Source organism: Crotalus tigris, unplaced genomic scaffold (assembly GCF_016545835.1).
Source record: "Crotalus tigris isolate CLP2741 ecotype Arizona unplaced genomic scaffold, ASM1654583v1 scf7180000024465.619267, whole genome shotgun sequence".
NCBI lineage: Eukaryota > Metazoa > Chordata > Lepidosauria > Squamata > Viperidae > Crotalus > Crotalus tigris.
In genome coordinates, this window is record NW_024100636.1 from 546,017 (window position 1) to 569,244 (window position 23,228).

The 23,228-nt window shown below is 42.5% G+C and overlaps 1 protein-coding gene across 3 annotated transcripts in view; it reads left to right on the forward strand.

Moving 5' to 3' along the window:
• The window catches only part of SPATS2 (spermatogenesis associated serine rich 2), a 61,546-nt gene that overhangs the window by 14,921 nt on the left and 23,397 nt on the right, over positions 1 to 23,228 (forward strand). For all 3 annotated transcript variants that reach the window (XM_039332840.1, XM_039332842.1, XM_039332841.1), the window contains exons 3-4: positions 21,894 to 21,973; positions 22,784 to 22,892. In XM_039332840.1, the coding sequence (XP_039188774.1) occupies positions 21,894 to 21,973; positions 22,784 to 22,892 (189 nt within the window). The remainder of the gene's footprint in view (positions 1 to 21,893; positions 21,974 to 22,783; positions 22,893 to 23,228) is intronic.

Consider the following 23,228-nt stretch of genomic DNA (forward strand, 5'->3'; position numbering starts at 1 on the left):
GCTACTAACCATTAGTGTCAGAATATGTTTTAATGTGCATATTGCCATCCTGCAATTTTATTCAGACGAATTCATCTTGCTGCATCACAAATGTTTTAAAATATGAATTAATCATAAGCTAATGTAGGCTACATTTTCCCCATGAGTTCTAAAAAAAAAGGGAGAGTTTTAGAGTTCTGAAACTGATGTAATCCCAGACGGTCAATTTCCCTTTGGAATATAGTTCAGAATAAGTATCCTTCTAAGTGGTAATCTTTAATGCAATAAAAGTGATTGATTTGGGACGAAGCTAGAATCTACCAGGAATAGCAAAGGAGCACCTTATTCATAAATAAGGTGAATTGGGCCTTTCACCGTCAGGGAATTATCCTTTCCTCCCCCTATTCTCTTCTGAAAATCCAATTAGCAAATGATTGGAATAACTTGGTAAATTGGGCAGAATCTGCTTGAACAGAAAGAGGAATTCAATCTTAAATCAGTTTGGTTCCAATAATTCCACTTGGGACTGCTGTGATCCTGACACAATGTCCCCCAGTTGTATATTGACCTTGAACCTGTTGGTTTTTAGAAGGACATTAAAAACCTGATTGTTTCCTCAGGAATTGGGGCCAGGAAGATGGGAGTCTCTATTTGGAAGACAATAATAATTGTGAATTCCTGATATCTTATCAAGGGTTGGTTATTTCAATGGAATCATTTTATCTATTTTATATGGGTTTATTATAAGCTGCCCATAATTGTAGCATTCAAGTTGGGCAGCCATACATATGTTATAAGTAAATAAAGCATCTCCATGCATCAAATTATCTGTGTAATTCCAAGTAAGCCTGGCACGCAGGAAATTGTGAATGACTTCACTAGAAGGACCTCTACACCAAAGCCACCTAGGAATGTTTATGTGGAACTGCTGCACGATATTCCTATAGAAAGTGCTGTTCATTTCCACATCCAGACAGAGCACCGTTCAGCTGGATGATGTTGCAGAAAATAATTGCCAACAAGGATTAGAAGCCTTGTAAGATCCCATTCCCAGGGACAGCCTTAGCATATCCTATATCAAAGACTCTGACTTTGGTGTAGGCAGATCATACACAGGACTTACCTGTAAGTCATTTTTGTGTAGGAGAAAAGACATACAGCCCATCACTCTCTGCTGGGGTCCCTAATACTCTTATTTATTCCACAATGAATAGTATACAGCAGAGGTCCCCAAACTTTTGGGCACCAGGGACCAGTTACGTGGAGAGAGGTTTTTCTGCAGATCAGAGGGTACGTGGTTTTGTCTGCTGCCTGCATCCCGTGGATGGGGCTTTGCTTGTTTGTGTGGCTCGGTTGCTGGCATGCTGTGGCCCGGTGGCGGATCGGGGGTTGGGGACCCCTGCTATACTTTTTCTGTTACTTCTGTACTAGTCCCACCATTCCTGGGTACTTTCTTTTGGGCTTGTTATTACAGATTTGGAGACGGATCTCTTTCTTCCCACAAGAAGCACTGCCTGAATCTTCTGATCCTGTCTCTGGATTGGGAGTTAAGGGAGATATCCATTACTAAGTGCTCTGTCTCCAAAGACCCTTCTGTCCAAAATTAATATCTTCCCCACTAGCCTTTCTTACATTCCAAGTCAAAATATTCTGTATGCTATGGGCAACACCGGATAGGCCAGTACATACCGACCTCCACTGCCCTGAAGACTTTAGTTTAAGGCTTTTAGTTTACAAAAGTTGTAGACCAGTTTTGGCTGTAGTCTTGCCATACATAGCCTCCTCTTCTAAAGGAATTCCTTGTTAAAATGCGTCATTTATTTATAGGTTGAACTATCTTGTTGCATTTTGTTTTCTCGTTGTAAAAGAGCTGAGGCTAAATATTTAAAATAAAACAATTTAAACCAAATGAGAGAGCCAGTTTGGTGCAGTGGCTAAGATGCTGGCCTAGAAACCAGGAAACTAGGTTTAATTCTGTCTTAGGCATAAAAGCCGGCTGGGTGACTTTGGGCCAGTCACTCTCTCTCAGCCCAACCCATCTCACAGGATTTTTGTTAATGGGGAAAATAAGAGTAGGGAGGAGTATTAGGTATGTTCTCCAACTTTTTTTTATAATAAAGGCAGGATTTTTTTTTTAAAGATTAAAATTTACATGAGCAGGACACAGGAATTTGAATTGCCCAACTTAATCTTGTTTTAAATATTAACATACTTTGAAATGAATGGAAGTCAAACATCTCCTGAGCTTCATAAAAGTTTATCAACATCATCAACTCATGCAGCAGCTCCTAAGGAAACGTATCTGAATGCAGTCTGATTTTATACATAAACTTTTTCTCTAATTTTCTTCTAACATATAACTAAGTCACCTGACACCTGGCACTAGCCACATTTTTAGTTTTCAACAAGAAGATTGTTATTGAGGCAAACTGAAAACTTTTTTAGAAAGTAACCTGAAAACCTGTATCATCTTTTATCAGTAACTAAAATAGGGATTCAGAGCTGAATGAATGTATGAACAATCTACTTGAGTGTCCCAAGGGTGCTTTCCCAAAAGGCAAGTGGACTTTCTTTGTTTTCTTTTCCTTTTGGAAATCATCCAAGAAGCTTTTTCAGTTCTAACTGACTAGAAATGAGAAATGGAAGGATTTATATTTTTTGCAGTCATCTGGTTGTTAGCACTCTGAGACTGCAAAGAAAATAAATCTTTCCATTCTCCAGCACTGGAGATGGAGAATCCACCAATGGGTTGAGACTGTATTCCTGCCCAATCAGATCAGTCAGCCAAAGTTGCCACGCTCGTTCTGGACCACGAGATCCCAGTCTTGACTGATCTCACCCATTGGAGCAGACGTGCAACTTGGCTCTTAGGCAAGTACAGTCTACCATTGGTGGATTTCATTTCTAGTAGCTTAGTTAATTGAAATTTTTAATTTGAATAGATCTTTACAAATTCTAAATTCTCCTTCCTAAAAAAAAAAAAAAAGGCTAGATATACCTAAATTTCTCACTGGGGTGGTATCAGGCCCTGTTGGGGATGGGGTCCCATCCCCCTCCCCCCCTCCCCACACTTCTTCCCTTTTCCCCAAGTAGGGCCCTTATTTAACAGCGGCTTGGACTAACGGCTGTTATTCCAGCAAACAGAAAATGCTTTCGGGAGCGGAGCTTGCAGCTGCAGCTCCGCTGAAGAGTTCGGACGTAGGGAAAGTCCCCAAACTCACTCAGCTGTTTGGTGGGCTGTTCCGGACCCACAGGCAAACTTTGGAGAGGGGTGCCCTTTGGAGGGGTGGTGATTAACCAGCGGGGTGTATGCGCGTGCAGAACACCACACGGAGCGGCCGCGGACCAGCTGATAGGCGGCCGCCGGCAAACCCTCCCCTTGCTAAAAGCAGCGCTGAGAGCCCCGAGCGAGCACCCTTATCCACGCGGGCTGCCATTTTTGGAGTTGCATGATGCACGCGCGACTCCCTTTGTTTGCTCACACATGGTCTGGACAGGTTTTAAAGAAGCAGGCTCGAATGGGAGGGCTGTTGCGCATGTGCGGCATCACTTCGCGCCTGCGTGGTTTCATTCCCCGTGGGGCCTTCATAAAGCCCAGCAGGTGGCAGCAGCGAGCAAACCGGGCCACAATTAAAATAGGCAGGCTCAGACTCAATTCCTATCCACTGGCTCCTTGATAAGGACTAGCCACTTGAAGGCAGATCTAGACCTAGCCATAAACAGGCACAATTAAAGAGAGACAATTAATAAAGGATTATTAATAAACAACTGAAGAAATAAGGTTAATTGAACCACTAAGCATCTTGATCTTAGTTATAATATAATCAATTCCAAGAGGTACCCTAAACATTACATCACTAAACAAGCAAGCTTGATCACACAGTTACAGTCATTGGTCTTCCACTTTCCAGGACTTGGTGCCTCCTTGTTTTCCACAATTAATCACTCCACTGACTGGCTACAACCGGAGACCAGGCACCCCCAGTAGTGTGCCTGTCCTTATCCGGATAGTAACTGCGTGGATTCCAGGTACCCCCAGCTGTGTACCTGTCCTTATCCACAGCATACCAGGCCGGATTCCAGACACCCCCAGTCATGTGTCTGTCCTTATCCGTGCACAGCTACTGATTGTATCTAGACGCAGAGGCTGTCCCTGGGTTCCAGACACCCCCTGTAGTGCGCCTGTCCTTACTCAGTGTGTATACTCTCCTATTACCGGGGTCCCCCTACCATGGCTCTGCGCTATTGGAGAATGGAGGAAGCCATCATTCCCTCGACAGGAGCCATACCATCCACGTCAAGTCTACCTGGCCCGGATGGCACTGACATGACAACGGCCACTAAGGTCAGGTCTACCAAAAAGTCCTCCAGGAAGGCAGACAAACAGGCAAACAGGAGACACCAAGCCCTAGAAAAGGAATTCGCCAGGGTGCAAAAAAGGGCCAGAATAGAAAAGAATCAGAATGGAGGCCTTGCCCCTGACTTACCTCTGGGGGCCTCTTCGTCCCCACTGGGGGTCTGGTCAACGGGGGAGTCTTCGCAGTCCCCCACACGATGCGGGACAGGTGAGTTCTCTTCTCTGTCCCAATCCTCTTCTCCACGGGTGCCCCAGGGAATTCCCGAAGCCACCTTTACACCCATGGCAGCAGGGCTACGACCTAGCGAGGTGCCTCCGTTACCTTCGAAGGAACGTCTAGCGACCTTGATCGCACAAGCAGTGGACTGAGCTCTTGAGGCCAGAGCTCTAGCTGCCCAGCCGGGAACGTCCAGGTCCAGGTCCATCCATCAGCAAGGGACAGAGTCCCAGCAATGTCCCTCCTCTCCATCCGGGTCATCTGTTTCTGAGGACTCTTACCTTGACCAACCCGGCATAGAGCAAGAGGTTCAAATGTCCGAGGAGGAGGACATTCCACCTGAGGTACCCTCATTCGGCGGTCTCTTTAACCCCTCTCTCTTTATTACCCTACTGCGTAAGGCCGTATCCACAGCTCACCTCGGACAGGGAACTCCATCAGAACCTGTTCTTCCTGATGCGGAGGCCGACCCAAGGTTCGTCGAACCTGTAGCGACCCAACACCGCATTCCCTGTTCGCGTTGTTCCTGAACGCAATCCGGAAACAGTGGATCTCCCCGGCTTCGCTTCCTCTTCCAGGTAACACTGATAAGAGGCTGTACAACGTGGCCAAGGAACTGGAGGAGGCGTTGGAGGTACCAATGGTGGACGAGCCCTTAGGGCCCCTAGTATCGGCCACCGCCATATCCGGGGATTTCTCTGAGGCCCTTAAGGCCGAGGACCGCAAATGCGAGTCCACTTACCGGAGAACACACCAAGCAGCCGCATGGGCTACCAGAGCCGCAACCTCTGCTTCATTTTTCAGTAGAGCTGCACTCTGTTGGCTCCGGCAACTGCAGAACCGAGTTCCAGCTGAGGACGTCCGTACATAGCAGGAACTCAGTAAGATGGTAGCGGCCACGGAGTATGCGTCAGACGCATCACTCCAAGCTGCCAGATTCGCGGCCAGGACCATGGCTTCCAGCATCACCGACTGGCGCATGCTCTGCTTAAAACACTGGCAAGCCGATGCAAAATCCAAATGGAAGCTGGCATCTGCCCCTTTCCAGGGAGGTAAACTATTTGGGGAGGCGCTGATTCCTTATCTAACAGAGAACAAGGACAAGCGCAAGGTCCTTAACCACATCCTCAAGAGACCGGAAAGGCGCCCCGGCCACTATTCGAGGAGGCAGTCCTTTCGTGCAGAAGCTAGGTTTGGCTACTCCCAGCCATCGCACCCCTTTCAGGCCAGACAAGAGAGACAGGAGAGACAGGCAGACAGGCAAAATTCAAGACCTAGGCAACAAGCGCTGGGCAAGCAGCCTTTTCATGGGAACAACCGCCCATTCCGCCACTCCAGATGACTCCTCATCAGACCTTCCCATAGGGGGCAGACTCGCCCTGTTTGCCCACCAGTGGGAAGCCACCACCACAGACGCATGGGTGATAAACACTGTACGTCACGGGCTATCCCTAGAATTCCTCTCCAATCCCCCAAATCGGTTCTTCTCTTGCCCACACCCCCGAACCGAACAAAGAAAAGACTCATGAACCAAGCCGTTCAACATCTACTAAGTATTCGAGCCATAGAACCGGTACCACCGGACCAGAGAGGCCAGGGATTTTACTCCATACTCTTTGTCGTCCCCAAGGCTTCAGGGGGATGGAGAGCCATTCTAGACCTCAAGGGTCTGAATTTCCATCTAGCGTATTGCAAATTCAAAATGCAAACGCTACGCTCCATATTAGAAAGGTAAGAAAAGGGGACCTCCTGACGTCCATCGACCTCATGGAGGCCTACCTTCATATCCCTATCTCTCTGGCCCACCGCCGTTTTCTATGGTTCGCATACAGGGGACGCCACTTCCAATACAGGGCGCTCCCATTTGGCCTGTCATTGGCCCCCAGGGTGTTCACCAAGATCCTGGCGGTCCTGGCAGCTCACTTAAGGACGATACCAGTCAGAGTCCAATGTTATCTTGACGACATACTAATACAGTCGTCGTCCGCCCTGGTGGACCTCGAACTAGTGATAAAACTACTCCAGGATCACGGGTTCTCGGTAAACTTCCTCAAGAGTCAGTTGGTATCCACAACAAGACTACTACACCTTGGGGCCATCATAGACACAGTTGAATGCCGGGTATTCCTTTCCCAAGAACGCCGGAACAGCATAAGGGAGTCAGTACTCCAATTGCGCCGGCGCCAGTCTGTAACGTTGGCCAGTCTCTCCCAATTGTTGGGGAAGATGATCTCGACCATAGCAATCGTTCCATGGTCCAGACTTCACTCACAGGAGTTACAATGGTTCATGCTTCCCTTCCAGAGACAGGAACTCAGTGCGTCCCAACAAAGGGTGAGACTGCCACAATGGGCACGGCGTTCCCTCGCGTGGTGGCTATCACCAGCCATGCTCAGAGGCTCTTACTTCAGAGAACCGGACAGGTTAGTACTCACGACCGACGCAAGCCTGTTTGGTTGGGGAGCTCACCTCGGGACCCAGTGGACGCAGAGCCGCTGGTCCACATCGGACCTCCGGCACAACATAAACTGGCTCGAACTACGAGCCATCCACCTAGCACTACGGCACTTCCACACTTTGCTGGCATGGCGTCACATACTACTCCTCACGGACAATGTAACAAGAGGGCACTTGTTACCTCTCCCTATGGTCCGAGGCCCTCCTACTGGGAGCCTGGGCAGAACAGAACCTGGCCTCAATCAAGGCCGACCATATATCAGGGGAAGCAAACACTCAGAAAGACCTGCTGAGCAGGGTAACAGTAGACCACTCGGAATGGCACCTCCATTCGAGCATCTTCAAGGAAATCTGTCACCGCTTCAGTCGCCCTCAGGTAGATCTCTTCACATCTCAGTCCAATGCCCAGTTGACACGCTTCTTCTCCCGATTCCCGTCCGCGGGAGCGGAACAGACGGATGTGCTCCGGAGCCCATGGCCACAGGGTCTGCTATACGCCTTTCCCCCCCGCCCCTTCTCCCGGCCGTAATACGCAAACTTCTTCAGGAAAGAGCTGAGATACTCCTGGTGACCCCATATTGGTCAAGGAGGCCTTGGTTCGCTGATCTGAGAAGCCTCTCCCTCACGGATCCTTGGCAGATCCCCCGGACAAGGTCTCAGGGGGCGATTCTCCACCCAGAGCCACAGTGGCTACAACTAGCCGTCTGGCACTTGAGTGCTTGATCTTAACAAGGGGACTCTGCTCGCAAGGGGTCATCAGGGTAATTCAGGCTTCTCGACGCCCTTCCATGAACCATATTTACGAGGCCATGTGGAAAAATTTTCAATCATGGTGCTCTGACCGGCACCTGACCATTGGGGAAATTACGGTTCCCAACATCTTGGACTTCTTGTTAAGCAGCCTGGAGAGGGGTCTAGCTCCAAACACATTGCGCAGACAGATCGCCGCCCTCTCCACGGTCCTATCGTGCAACTCTGGCGAGTCTCTGGGCCATCATCCTTTACTCTGTTCATTCCTTAAAGGGGCCGCGAACATCAGGCCACCTACTGTACACAGGTATCCTTTGTGGGATCTACCACGGGTCCTACGGGCGCTTACCAGGGCACCGTTCGAGCCAGTGAAAACATGTGACATCCGCTATCTAACCCACAAGGTAGCATTCTTGGTAGCCATTACGTCGGCTCGTTGTATCTCTGAGTTAGCCGCGCTCTCAATACGGAATGATCTGTGTTGCTTCCACAGGGATCGGGTAGTCCTGCGACTAGACCCTACTTTCATTCCAAAAGTCAATTCCTTATTTCACAGGTCACAGGAGATAGTCCTACCGGATTTTTGTCCAAATCCAGCACACGACCTGGAGCGACAATGGCATACATTGGACGTCCGTAGGGCTCTAAGGTACTACATTTCACGGACAGCGGAATTCCGCAGTTCAGAAGCTCTGTTTATATCCTTCCACTCCTCTTCCAGGGGTCGAAAGGTCTCTTCTTCCACTATTGGTAGGTGAATCAGAGCATGCATCACTGGGGCATATCAGGCGGAGGCTTTGCCGATCCCCAAACGGGTCATGGCACACTTTACAAAGAGTGCAGCCACTTTGGCGGCATGGGCCACCCAAGCTTCAATTGAGGAAGTTTGCAGAGCGGCCACATGGGCCTCGCCTGCCCGTTCATCCGTCACTATAAAATCGATAGATTTTCCTCTGCAGAGGCCTCCTTTGGTAGGAGGGTTCTTCAGCAGATTTTAAACCAAAGTTCCACACGGGACCAGTCTATTTCCCATCCTTAGGGACAATAGGCTTTGGTACGTCCCATTGGTGGATTATCCATCTCCAGTGCTGGAGAAGGGGCGTTGTCTTACCTGAACACCTTTTCTCAGCCCGGAGATGGAGAATCCACACCCACCCTTATAGGCCATGTAGGTCTAGGCTTAATTTTTTTGTGAGCCACAACGTCTTGCTGTCAGTCAATGGCTTCGCTCATGTCAAGACTGGGATCTCGTGGTCCAGGACGGGCATGGCAACTTTGGCTGACTGATCTGATTGGGCAGGAATAAAGTCTCAACCCATTGGTGGATTCTCCATCTCCATGCTGAGAAAAGGCGTTCAGGTAAGACAACGCCCCTTCCCCACCATTCAGTCAGAACTGGAGAAGCTTCTTGGATGAGAAGGAAATATTTAAAAAAAAAAACTCAAGAAAGTCCAGTTGCCTTTGGGAAAAGCAACTTTAGGATATCCATGACCTGGATGATTGAGAATCTCCATAGACAACCTATTTGAATATTTTGAGTACGTAGTAGTATATTGAACAGAATCTAGAGTAATGTATGAAAGAAAGAAACAATGTGAATATGATGGCAAGATATATAGGATATGGATGAGGTTCCAGCAACAGAAAAAAAAAAATGAGGGTGGTTTTTTTGTCAAGTTTGACACTTTCATTGGATAAGAAGTTCAGAATTCAAATTCTTTTCATTGACTATTTTAACAAAAGGAACACTTTTATCATTTTCACTGTGAATACAGCTATGGATATTGTATATTTGCATTTGGAATAATAAATTACATCAAAATAGCTTTTACATTTATTGGTAGCAAACTGCCTTTAAAATTTCTGAAATTGTAGATCCAGTTGAACAAAATAGGTGTACATTGAAGAAAACCTGGGCTCAGTTTTGAAAAAGAATTGCAATCCTTACAAATAATTTCTGTGTGGATTGAATGGACTAGTACAGTGGTGGCAAACCTATGGCATGCATGCCAGAGGCTGCACTCAGAGCCCTTTCTGTGGGCACATGTGCCATTGCCCTAGCCTTGCCTCCCCCCCGCGGCCCCCTCCTTACCAACAGCTCCCCTGGAGGAGAGTCACCCCCGAGTGTGACCCACACAGAGCAGCGCAGCCAAGAACATGGCAGCCAGGTAGCATAGACAAGACTCTGCCCTCACACCCCATTGCGCACAATTGATGCTGCAGGGTGCGGGCAGAGGGCATGGCCGCAATGGTGCTGCTGGGCTCCTGGGCGATCTGTGGTGGGCCCTGGAGGTGGTGAGTGGCCCTGTGGGCAGGTGGGGTGGGGGCAGGGCAAGGGGTGGAACGGGAGCAGGGCCAGTTTTTGGGCACTCAGTCTCTAAAAGGTTCGCCATCACTGGACTAGTATCTTTAAGAATTTAATCAAGAGGTGTCTGTATGAAACTTACAAGTGCTACACTTGATCTTCGCCAAAAGTCTGAGAAACAAATGAAAATTGAAATAATCCACTTATGTTTAGGTCCTGAGAAAATTTTTCTGACATGAGTACAGTAAGTGTGTTAATATTGGACATTTTTGTCTGAAAAGGCTTTCTGTTTCAGCCTGATATAAATAGCCTTCTAAAGGTAGTTATTTTGTTTCCAGATTATCCTCTTTTTTAAATCTAGTAATAGAATTTGCAGCTCCCTAATGTGTCATATTCCTTTCTGTAATTTGTTATAAGTGGATCCAGTTGTAATTTTATGGAATTGGAATCTGTTTTCAAGTATATTTTTGCTCTGAGCTGCAACTGAATAGTCTTGATAAGTGACAAAGACAAGCAGTTTAGATTGTAAAAATGCTAATTTTGTATTCTTTGTGATTAACTTAAAAGCATACATTTATTTATAACTAAAACCAATAATGGTTCCAATCTCAATAAACAGATGGTGCCACATCAGCATCCAAAGGACAATACAAAATAGTTTCAGTTTTAATAGTAAGCAGAAAACCAGTATTTTGAGGCCACTATACCACCAACCCTGTTATTCAGGTGTGAAGCCACTAGGCCAGAAGTTAAAAACAGATAATTGCCCCCTTCTTCACTGTAATGGCATACCTACTGTTGCCTATTCTATCCCACCAAAATCAGAATACGCTTCCCCCTCATCTGAAACCCCCCCCCCAGTATAATATGAAATATTTTTGACTACTTTCTGCACAGTTTCAACACCTACAGATTGCCAGCAATATGGCAAAGCCACTCATACTGGAACCCAACCATGCACCCATCTTTCTTTTCTTCTATCATCCTAATTCCCCCTCCCCAAGTGTTCCTGTTTCAAGACCTTATTAATGTATCCTGTTATAGCCCCTGACATCTCACTATAAGTGGAGGTCCACCTCGAGCTGCTGACCCAGTTCACTTCTTCTACTGCTCACCAGACAATGACATGCCCTTGGGTCATTCTATTGATAGAATTATCAGAGGGATTCTGATGTTATCGGGAGTCTCAACCTGAGCTGTAACCAACTCTAGCATTTCAGTTGCTAAGTCCATGAAGCCCTCACTAGACTTAGGACATTATATCTTGACCTTGTTGTCCCATTCTTAAAATACTAGAAGTAAGTCAAGCTCCACTGACACCCAGCCACAGTCCTACAGGAATTACCCAGGACAGGAAATTGCTAATAATTTTCCCTCCAATTCCAAATTCTTGAACCTGAAGCTTGCATTCCATCATCATGAAACACCATGAATTGCATTTTCTTTATCTTTTTTATACATATTTTATTAATTTTCTAATTTTACAATCATGAGTACTTAATAAACAACTTGTTGTCTGGATCCATTGGTAATTCAGTGGTACATATTAACTTTCTCAGTCTAGTTCCAATACTAAACCATCCAGTGCTTCCTTGATCCTCTCTTCTTCTGGTGGTATGCATATTTCCACACTGGGCAAATGAAATTTTTGTTACTGTTAATACATATACAATTAAATATAGACATCTTCATCACATTTTTCTGGTATTATACATAATATCGATAGTGTCAGTTTATAATATCTTTTCTAGCCAGAACATATCTCAATTGCATTTGCACTTAAAATCTATTTGTTCAATCAATATCCTGTTTTTCCAGCTTTTTTTAAAAAAATAATTTCCCGTCAATGTTCAAAATATCTCTTTCGCTTATAATTTTCTCATAATAAATTATATTTGGGTAACCAAAAGCTTCCCTTATTCAAACCCTTTTAGAATTTTCATATTTTCCATCTCATAACAAAGTATAATATTCTGGTTACAAATCCTATCCTTCTAATTATAATAATTTTATTTCTAACAGTTATCTATTTTCTTAACCATATTCAAACATCTGTTTAATAGTATAATATACCATCTAATAGGTCAAAACCTCCATTTTCTTCACTCTTACTCTAGCTTTCTTCCTTTGCAAAATAACTTTCCAAGTCAGTGCATTTGAATCATCAAGTAATCTTCCTCTGTTTTTGTATATATTGTTTGGAATGAGGAAGAAAATTTGATTGAAGTATTTTTGGAAGAACGCTCAACACATTTATATTCATTAAACAGCCTCCACCCTTCTCCTTCAGTTTTTCTTTTCATTTCTTGTTTGTCAATATTCAGCATTTCTCTAACAGCTTTATCATCCGTTTGATCAGCTCTTCTTCCTTATTCTCAATTGTGTTCTGAGATCTTGACAAGTAAGATATCTTTTCCATTTCTGGTGTTATCACTGAATCTTCTAATTTTTCATTTGTCTGTATCTGTCTGTTGAGTCCTTCCTTTAGGTCCTCCATCTTTGGATCCATTTTTTTCTAATTTTCCTTCTGTTTTCTAGGTTACTAGTTCCTTCTTTGTAGTCGTTTTCTGGATTTGTAAGTTTAGGTTGGAAAATTGTTCTTTTATCTCATTTGCATTATTTTTAGTTTCATCATTAAATAAAACAATTGTCTCTTGGATTAATTTCAACATAGAAAGAATTTCTTTCTGAGATTCATTAATATTTTCTTGTTGGTATATCAAGCTGGGGGTTTTGGAGACAAGTATTAAAGATGTTTTTTTTTACCATTTGAGGCTAAGTAAGTATGAGACACCCATTTTGTTTTTGTATGTAGTCTTTATAGTCCAATAGGGTCCCCAATACAGATAAGCAGCCCAAGAATTTTTTTCTCCTTTTCCCAGCTGCAGTCTGCAAAAGAGAAAGTTTCCAGGAACAACAAAGAGTCTTATCTAAGTCCGGGCTTCAAGCCAAATTTCCTTTAAGCATAACAAATTGTAGTGCTGTGATTCGCCACTAGATGTCGTTGACACTGTCTTCCAACTTTCCAAATTCAAGCCTATTTTACAGACTTTCAAATATCTTTTCTAAAAAAAATCTCAAAAGTACTTTTAGTCCCCAAATTTCAGAGCTACTTATCTGTATTAATTCCAAATTGATCTTGTAGTTTTCTCTATTTTCCACCAAAGCAATTAATTCACCGCTTTTTTTTTCCTGAGGGAGCAGGGCAAAAATTTCCCTTCCCTCTCTCATTGGGGAGGATACTTTGCTTTGGGCATTCTTTTTTCCAGGACAGTAGTATTAAAGTCAAAGAGGATAAAGTCTCACCCAGTTCCATCCACGTTGCTCAAAAATTGCTAGTTAGTGCTTATCTTCGGTTGTCAGCAGCTTCTGACTAGCTACATCAGGGGTGTCAAACTGCTGGTCCATGGGCTGGATGTGTCACGAAGCCATGCCCACCCCATTGCCGGCAATGGGGGAAAAGTTCCGATACGTCGCGTGATGTCATGTGATGTTTGCGAGTTTGACATGTCTGTGCTACATTAATGTAGCCAGTCTTTCCCCCGCTGGTTTGGAGGGCTTTCTCGGATCTAGTGGAAGGGCCACCCCCCCTCTGCGATCAATGAGGGTCCCCTCCTTTGTCACCTCTCCAGGGCAACCTTTGACCCTTTTTAGAGTCCCCAGTGGAGCAAAATCGAACATAGAAGACGGAGCCTGTCTTTCTGTGCCTGTCACACCGCGACACCTAACCGGAAGTTATGAACTGAATTTTCTAATGAGCATTCTTGCTCTCTTCCAAATCTGCAATATCTATCCAAGGCACTGCTTTACCAAATGCAACTTTACCTCATCCACATTGGCACATTCCTCCAGCTCCAGAGAACTCCATTAAAGACCCTCAGATCTATCCAAAATCACCACTCCTACACCTATTCATTCTTTCCACCTCCAACTTACAGCTCCTTTGGGAAATATTTTGAAAGATGCCATTTAGTGAAAATGAAATTCAGTGGTGAAAAAAGTAAGGTTCTACATTTAGGCAAGAAAAACCAAATGCACAGGTACAGTATAGGTGGTACCTCACTCAATAGTAGTAACTGTGAGAGGGATCTCAAAGTCCTAGTGGACAATCACTTAAATATGAGCCAGCAGTGTGCTGCAGCTGCCAAAAAAGCCAACACAGTGCTGGGCTGCATTAACAGAAGGATAGAATCAAGATCGCGTGAAGTGTTAATAGTTTATAACATCTTGGTAAGGCCACACTTGGAATGCTGTATCCAGTTTTGGTCACCATGATGTAAAAAAGATGTTGAGACTCTAGAAAGAGTACAGACAAGAGCAACAAAGATGATTATAAAGAACGGTTGCTGAAATTGGATATGTCCAGTTTAATGAAGAGAAGGACGATGGGGGACATGATAGCAGTGTTCCAATATCTCAGGGGTTACCATAAAGAAGAGGGAGTCAAGCTATTCTCCAAAGCACCTGAAAGCAGGACAAGAAGCAATGGATGGAAACTAATCAAAGAGAGAAGCAATCTAGAACTAAGGAGAAATTTCCTGACAGTTAAACAATTAATCAGAGGAACAACCTGCCTCCAGAAGCGGTGAATGCTCCAACACTGGAAGTTTTTAAGAAGAGACTGGACAACCATTTGTCTGAAATGGTATAGGGCAGTGGTGGTGAACCTATGGCATTAGTGCCAGAGGCGGCACTCGGAGCCCTCTTTGTGGGCACACGTGCCGTTGCCCCAGCCTTGCCACCCCCATGACCCCCTCCTCTCCAGCAGCCCCCCTGAAGGAGACTCGCCCTTGAGCGTGGTCCACAAAGAGCAGCGCAGCCAAGGACATGGCAGCCAGGCAGCGTAGACAAGACTCTGCCCTCACACCCCATCATGCAATTGATGCTGTGAGGCGCGGGCAGAGGGTGTGGCCGCCTTAACGCTAGTGGGCTGCCTGGGCGATCTGCGGCGGGCCCTGGAGGCGTTGAGTGGTCCTGTGGGCAGGAGGGGTGGGGAATAGGGGAGCAGAGCAGGGACGGGGGCAGTTTTTGGGCACTCGGTCTCTAAAAGGTTCACCATCACTGGTATAGGGTTAGCTGCCTGAGCAGGGGTTGGACTAGAAGACGTCCAAAGTCCTTTCCAATTCTGTTGTTATTATTGCCATCTTTAAAAAAAATACTCCAAAATAATCTTATTCCAACCTCTGACAAAAGGATTTTATGTAATTTTATGTAATCTTATTTTCCTAGAGCAATTGTGTTTTAAATTATGTTATTAGCTGTAATTAATTTGCCTATTCCACAGTTGTTTTATGGAACAATAGCTTTGGTTACATTTAGCTTTTTATCTTCCTTTGTTGAAAAAAAATGCGTTTATGGAACAAGCAACTGCAAAAATCACACTATGATGTTGACTTAGTAATGACTATAATTCATGGAACAATGAAAATTATGTTCCATCTTTTAAAAAGGAATTTGCAGCTATACTTTCTGTTTTTATTAGCAATAACTCTTTTGTGTTGCATCAGAATTTCTCATTTAGAAGAGTTTCAGTATTTGTTTTCAGCTGCATAGGAAAGCTGCTACAAAGAAAAATAGCTGTCCATCTTGCAGTTCTTATTGAATTTAGGTCTGCATAAATGTACAGTATTGTTTCATCTGTCAGAATATCATCTCTTATTTCAATAATTGCTTATAAGATTATTCTCCCTAATCTTCTAAAAATTTCTAGAATTCTAAACGAACGTAACTCCATACACTCAAAATTCACTCATTTTTTTTCCTTTCTAAAGAGAGAATGTATTTGCACATAAGTTGCAGAATTCAATAGAGGAACCAAAAGATAGCAAATGCAGTTCCATGTTTATATAAGTGACACATACTGGATGTCAACGCTGCAAATACTGTATATTCTTGCTTTGACAATATGCAGAACTGTCTGGTATTTTTAGAGTTAATGCAGAGCAAAAGAGGGTGGAGGGAAAAGCCCAGGAAAGAGAGAGGAAGGAAACCTTTGACCTTCACACTAATTGGATAACATGATATATGACAGCTAATTTAGGGAGGGAACATGCTGATAATTTAATTGCTCAGGGGAAGAGAATTTAGATCTTGGCATACCTTCTGTATGCCTGTGCCGACATTTTGTAACAATAAATGACTTTTAGGAAAATCAATGCCTGGAAGTTCTTTGAAGTGTTTCATTAGCCGGAACCATAACACTGGATTTATTTTCAGTCAGAATATTGTTTCCTTGGCTGTTAAAGTAAGGCTTAAGAATCTCTGTTTATTCAGAAAAATGTTGATTTTTCTTGCTACAGGTTATTGTATAAAGGCAGTTGGCCATGGCAATCGTACTTTTGCTGGAAGCAGCCTCATAGTTCCAAAGGGTCCCTGAAGTTCAGTATGACGGCCAAGATGCCTCACGTCTCTTGAATCTTTCATGCCATTAACAGCAGTTAATCATATAGACAGCTAACGTTATATGGGCATCTTGGTATAGAATGTAAAATTTATAGATTATTATGAGAGAATGAATCCCGCAGGGCCTCTAGTACCTAAATCGTATATAGGAAATAAATTGGACAAGGCCACATGCCAAACCTATGCCCTATGAAAGGCTTATATTAACAAGGCTATCTGCTCTCCACAATGGGAACCAGAAAGCTGTTTAATAAAAGATAAAGGATGCAAACCTAATTACAGGTAGTCCTCGACATACAAACTTTCATTTAGTGACCATTCAAAATTACAATGGCACCTGAAAAAAAGTGATTTATGACCACTTTTCACACTCAGAACCGTTGCAGCATCCCTGTGGTCACATGATCAGAATGTGGACCCTTGTCAACTGGCATGCATTTATGACAGTTGCAGTGTCCCCGAGATCATGCGGTCACCTGTTGCGATCTTTTGACAAGCAAAGTCACGGTTTGCATGAGGTTTGCGTAAGGAACGGTTGCGAGAATTGGGTATGTCTAGTTTAACGAAGAGAAGGACAAGGGGGGACATGATAGCAGTATTCCAATATCTCAGGGGCTGCCATAAAGAAGAGGGAATTAAGCTATTTTCCAAAGCACCTGAAGGCAGGACAAGAAGCAACGGGTGGAAACTAATCAAGGAGAGAAGCAACCTAGAACTAAGGAGAAACTTCCTGACAGTGAGAACAATTAATCAGTGGAACAGCTTGCCTCCAGAAGCAGTAAATGCTCCAACACTGGAAGTTTTTAAGAAGAGACTGGACAGCCATTTGTCCGAAATGGTGTAGGGTTTCCTGCCCGAGCAGGGGGTTGGACTAGATGACCTCCAAGGTCCCTTCCAACTTTACTATTATTATTATTATTATTAAAGTCAATGGGGGAAGCCAGATTCACTTAACAACCGTGTTACTAACTTAACCACTGCAGTGATTCACTTAACATCCGTGGCAACAAAGGTCGTAAAATAGGGCAAAACTCCCTTAACAACTGTCTTGCTTAGCAACAGAAAATTTTGGGCGCAGATGTCGTAGGTCAAGGACTACCCGTATACATTTATACTTGAAGATAGTTAAGTAAATTTGGGGAGTAAATATTGTTTTTATTATCACACTGAAAAGTCCACTTTCTTAAAAACTGAATTTGTAAATCAGGAATAGAACTCTTCTGGGCCCAATTCACCCTACCTGCCTGCTAAAGTAACTGACTTTGCAAACCCTAATATTAATAGCTTTGTCTTGCTTAACTATTTCTTTTAATCCATTTAAGGGGTTCATTTGGCCCATTCCCCTATTTCTGCCATTGGAAAAGCCAAGACTTGGCAGCACATTTGCTCAAAAATGTATCTTTCTCCATTTTATAGCATACAAATCAATTTTTTCCAGTGGCTTTCTCTTTTTGCCTTGATGATGAAATGGGTGACATTAGGAGGTGCAGCTTTAATAAGATTGCAGAACGATGATATCATTTGGGAAACTAAATCCAATCCTTTCAACTCATACCGTTTCTTGAATATTAACAACGTTACAAGAGATTAACCAGTCCTAGTTAAAAATTTGTTGCTTTACTGCATCTTGAAGAGTACAATGACAAGAATGAGGCTTTGTATATTTTTCCCAAAATTGCAAACCTTAACTCAAACCCCAGCTGTAGCTGCTACTCTAGCCTACCCAAAAATCTTTATAGAAACCTTCACACTACTATACAGATTTTAATAAACTTTCCTGAACAGCAAAGAAATAGATTAGTTCATATTAGAGCCTTTGTATCCAATGCAGTTGGGAAATTCTGGACGTAGTAGGGCATTAGCTGTAATTCCAACTAATGAATAGTGATGTTTCCCATTTTCCTTATATTTCGCCTCAGAGCCTTAGAGGGGTGGGAGTAGAGTGTCATTGGGAACCTCCCAAGAGATGATTATAATCAGCAGGCTAATTCTGCTGATTCTCAATTCAACCTTCCACCCTTCCGAGGTTGGTAAAATGAGGATCCAGATTGTTGGGGGCAATATGCTGACTAAATAAATTGCTTAGAGAGGGGCTGTAAAGCACTGAAGCGGTATATAAGTTTAAGTGCTATTGCTATTTTCCTCTTAAAGTATTCTATATAAGCAATAAGCCTTATTAGTTAGTTCTTGAACAGTTCGTTGAATAATGAATTGAAGAGAAGGTGTTTGAATTTCTAGCAGTTCCTAGTTAGATATGACTAATTAAGTAAATTTTCTCTTCTGTGGTATAAAATTGCCCCCAAGGATTATTTCTGCAATATTTTTTGATATGATGATAACAACAATTTTCCTCCGTTGTTCAGTCTATGAGCTGTTGTTTTCTGTGGATTCTGCTACTGAGTAAATAGCCATCCTATTTACTGTGGATTCTGCTACTGAGTAAATAGCCATACTATTTAGCAAGCATCTCTTGGCAAGCAAAGCGGGCTTTCTTCACTTTGTCGGGTTGTTTTGTCTTTTATGAAAGTGTCACCAGGGAGCAAAGGTTTAGTTCATGCTTGACCTGATAGAAGTACCTGGTTAGTTTGTCCTGGTCATTTTGAAGTCTCAGAAGTAGACATGCATCTAAAAATCCACATGAATGTTCTGGATAGACAAGATTTTAAATCCTGATAGCTCACTATGTAGGACAAAACATTGTGCACATCTTCACACCTCCTACATCTTCCTATATATTACAGGTTTATATTATGAACAAATTCTATGTAACCTACAGCATAGGTTTTCAAACTACAATCTTTGAAGAAAAATGTTAAGAGCCATTTTAAATGCTTTAGCTTTTCTGGTGTTCTGTCCATTCTTCTCAGAACAAAGAAAATGGCATAAGCTATGGAAGAAGGAAGAGCTTGCTGTTTTTTCCCCCTATGCTCTTTTTTATAGATAGAAATTCCAGCTTAACCCCCCCCCTTTGCAATTCTCATCTTGAGATCTGCACGTTGGCAATCACATATGGAAAGTCATATAAATGGTTTGCCATATACAGTGTTTTCTTTTGCAGTTTTTGACATGGTAGATTGGTGGGATCACCTGTTTATGTTAAATTTATAAGACATGGCTGTACTATGTCTCACAAATTTAACATGAACCGTGATCACAAATTAATGTGCAGTCTGTTTTCTAGTATACTAAATTAGAAGTAAGCAAAAATGCCACTAATGTTACTTTGATGGCATTATTATTGGTAGAAGATTCCATTTTGGGGTTTCATCTTAATAAGGAGCTTGGGAAAAAGGCTTGGGAACAACTGACTGAACTCTTGCTAAAACCAATTATTTCTTAAAGTTTATTTATTAAAATAGTGTCAGGGTAAATGGTTACTTGAATGCAGTCAACAAGTAACAAACATACTGTTGCTATAGTGAATAGGATGCTTCCAGTATTTTAGTTATTTTAGTAATTATTTTAGTATTGATGAAATATGATTGAATGATAATCTGAAGGTGAATTACTTGTGGCAACTGCCTGCATATGCTTATCTAATAAAGAAGTGTTACGCCTGCCTGGCTGGGGAATTCTGGGAGTTTAAGTCCACAAGTCTTAAAGTTGCCAAGGTTAGACACCCCTGTTTTAGCTTGACCTCTTAATTTTGCACTCATGCAGTGTTTTATTGAATGCCTCATGCAATTCAAAAGACAGAGCAATGTTTGTTAAAATTAAAAGAGACATCAAACTAATGCATCTCTGAATAACCATTGAAAGAAAGGTGAATATTACATGTTTACTTCCTGGTTGAACTTTGAATTTCAGGTCTGGAGACTTTAGAGAATTTTCAGATAAAATATCTCAACTGCCATTTGCTGTACTACTGATTTCTGCATCATCAACTAGATCAGTGGTTCTCAACCTGTGGGTCGCGACCCCATTTGGGGTCGAACGACCATTTTACGGGGGTCGCCAAACAACGCGATCCGCCATTTTTTTCCCTCAGGGGGCGGCGCCGCACGTCCTTATGACCGGGGTCGCTGTATAAAAAGGTTGAGAACCACTGAACTAGATATTTAAGTCATCAACTCATTTGCTGCTAGGTCTAAAACTGATAAAAGGATAGACCTGTAATGTCCTTATTTGGTGACATGTATAAAAACAGAATATCTAATCATTTTTCATGAAAATGATAATAACTAGTAGACCTAATAATGCATTACAAAAATCCTGCAGTTTATATATCCTGAAGAGAGAGGCAATATTCAATATTAAGTAAAGTCTTGGAGCTGAAGTGGATTCTAATACATAGATTTGATACCTTATTTTCTGTATTAGTAAAGAGCAGAAAAAATTATATTGTTAAAATTGATCCAGTTGCCGTAATTGATGCTATATTGTCAATCTGAGAAAGGTTTCATTCGTTCATTGCTTTTGTGATTTTTCTGGATGTTTTTCTTTTAGCCAAACTTGCTAATGTCGAAGAATGTCAACATATTCTCAAAGATAAACGGGTTAGAAAAGAAACGGAACTAGTGTGTCTCTTGATAAACTACACCAGGGGTAGGCAACTTTGAACTACACAGTCAATCTGGTATTCCTGCTGTGAGTTTCAATCAAAGATAGTGCATTCCAGTTGATTGTTACACATCCCACTGCTTTAAATGTTGAATTCTGATCTGAGTTGGGTGGCCCAGTGCCACCTTTGAGGTAGATAAGTGTATCTTTACCTCAGGGATACATTTGTACTTGCTAGGTAACTTATTATTTTTTGTGAGCTAGGTATAGTAGACCTGGGTATGGAATCAGTAGAGGTCAGTTAAACCGGGTCACTTTTTCTCCAGCAACCCTGAAAGTAAGAACTGATTCTTCATTGCTATTACAATGACCTCAGCTATATCAACATTGGAACATGAGTTTTCCCCAAACAATCAACTAATGACTACTCAGCAATGCTGCCTTGAAATATAGAATAGCCATGAAATTTTACAGCTAGCAGGAAACACAACTTGCTGTAATTCTAGAATTACCCTGAAAATTTATAGAATTTAGTGATAAACATTAAGAAGAACTCCAATATGCCGTAAGATGTAGGAGTCTGAATTTCTGACTTTGAAAATTATTCAGCTAAAATCCTTTCTAGCGCATGTTTTAATATTTGACTAGTTTTGCAATATTGCCAGAACGGTTTTTTTCAGAGGCCTGCTTTAAGAAAGTATGTACTTAGTGCTGTGGTGTTCAACAGGTGAAACTGATATGCTTTCTGCCTCTCCCAGGGGGTGTGCCTGCAAGTTATTGCTTCCAGAGATTGGATGAGTTATTCTAGCATAATTTCCAGCCTATATTTATGTGATCCTGCGCAGAACAATCTATAACTACAGCTACTCTCTGAACTTAAATTTCTCCCTCTCATTCTGAACATTCATCTCTTTCTGATTCTTCAGATTTGTCAGGATTCATATTTGATGTGCAGTCAAATACTGTAATGGCCCAAGGAGGTACCTTTGAAAATATGAAAGAGAAGGTAAGTAATATCTTAACAGACCATTAAGAGCTGAAAATAATATAGTATTGCTTTGAAAGTCAGAAAGTATGATGACTCCCTTGAAGTATGAATAGAACATATGAAAATTGACAATAAGTTCTTAACTTTTCTTGTGGTCCTTTTCCTGTGGGAAGTGGTATCTTGCTTCTTCCACAATCTCAACTATTTATTGACAGATAGCTTGTCTCAGAATAACAGAGTTGGAAGGGACCTTGAGGGTCTTCCAGTCCAACCCCCTGCCTCATACCATTTCAGACAAATCATTGTCCAATCTTTTCTTCAAAAACTTCTGGAGGCAAGATATTCCACTGATCAATTGTTTTAACTGTCAGGAAATTTATCCTTAGTTGTAGATTGCTTCTCTCCTTGATTAATTTCCATCCTTGGTGTCTAGTCCTGCCTCCTGTTGTCTCATGGCTGAACATTTATTTTCCCCTTCTTTTTTAGCTGCTATTGATTTGGGGACAAGCTTTTCTGGTCAGACTATTTCAGAGCATATTGAGTCATAATATTTGCTTTTCAGTGACCTCTTAACCAGTGGAAGCTGGATGGCTTTACTCAAGCTGCTGGCTCATGTTGCTTGCAACTCTAGTTGTAAGTGCTTGAAATGGGTTTAACACCACACACAGGCTGCCAGAGGAAAAATGAATGGGCTGTTCCCAGAGTAAAAACGAAACTGACATCAATTTAAGAGAAAAGAAACTTAATTTTTCTCCTGGGTTTACAGTTGCAAATATTTGTCTGGGAAGTAAATGGCTAACATGTGACCTGTGTATCTCATTTTTCCAGATTAGTGCCGTGAGAGCGATAGTCCCTAACCGCAGCAACAATGAGATTATCCTAGTGCTGCAACACTTTGATAATTGTGTAGATCGAACTGTACAGGCTTTCATGGAAGGTAAGTTCTTAGTTCCTATCTTGAGATATTTTCTGGCAGGCCTCAAAAACTAAATATGATGTGGGGGGGGGAAGCAGTGAGTTGTCATTTAACATGCAATCTTAGCGTAATGCAATTACAGAATGCTAAATAATTATTAAAATATATACATTTCTTCATTTTCTGATACTATGGTGTTTTAAGTTATATAACAGGCATAGGATTTACATGTTTTGCATGATACTTGGAATATATTTTACAAGACTCTCTACTTCAAGGTTAATTATGAAGGAAATATAAAACGTCTGCCCTTTTTATCAGAAACATTTCTAAATTCTAATTTGATTGTTGAAGACT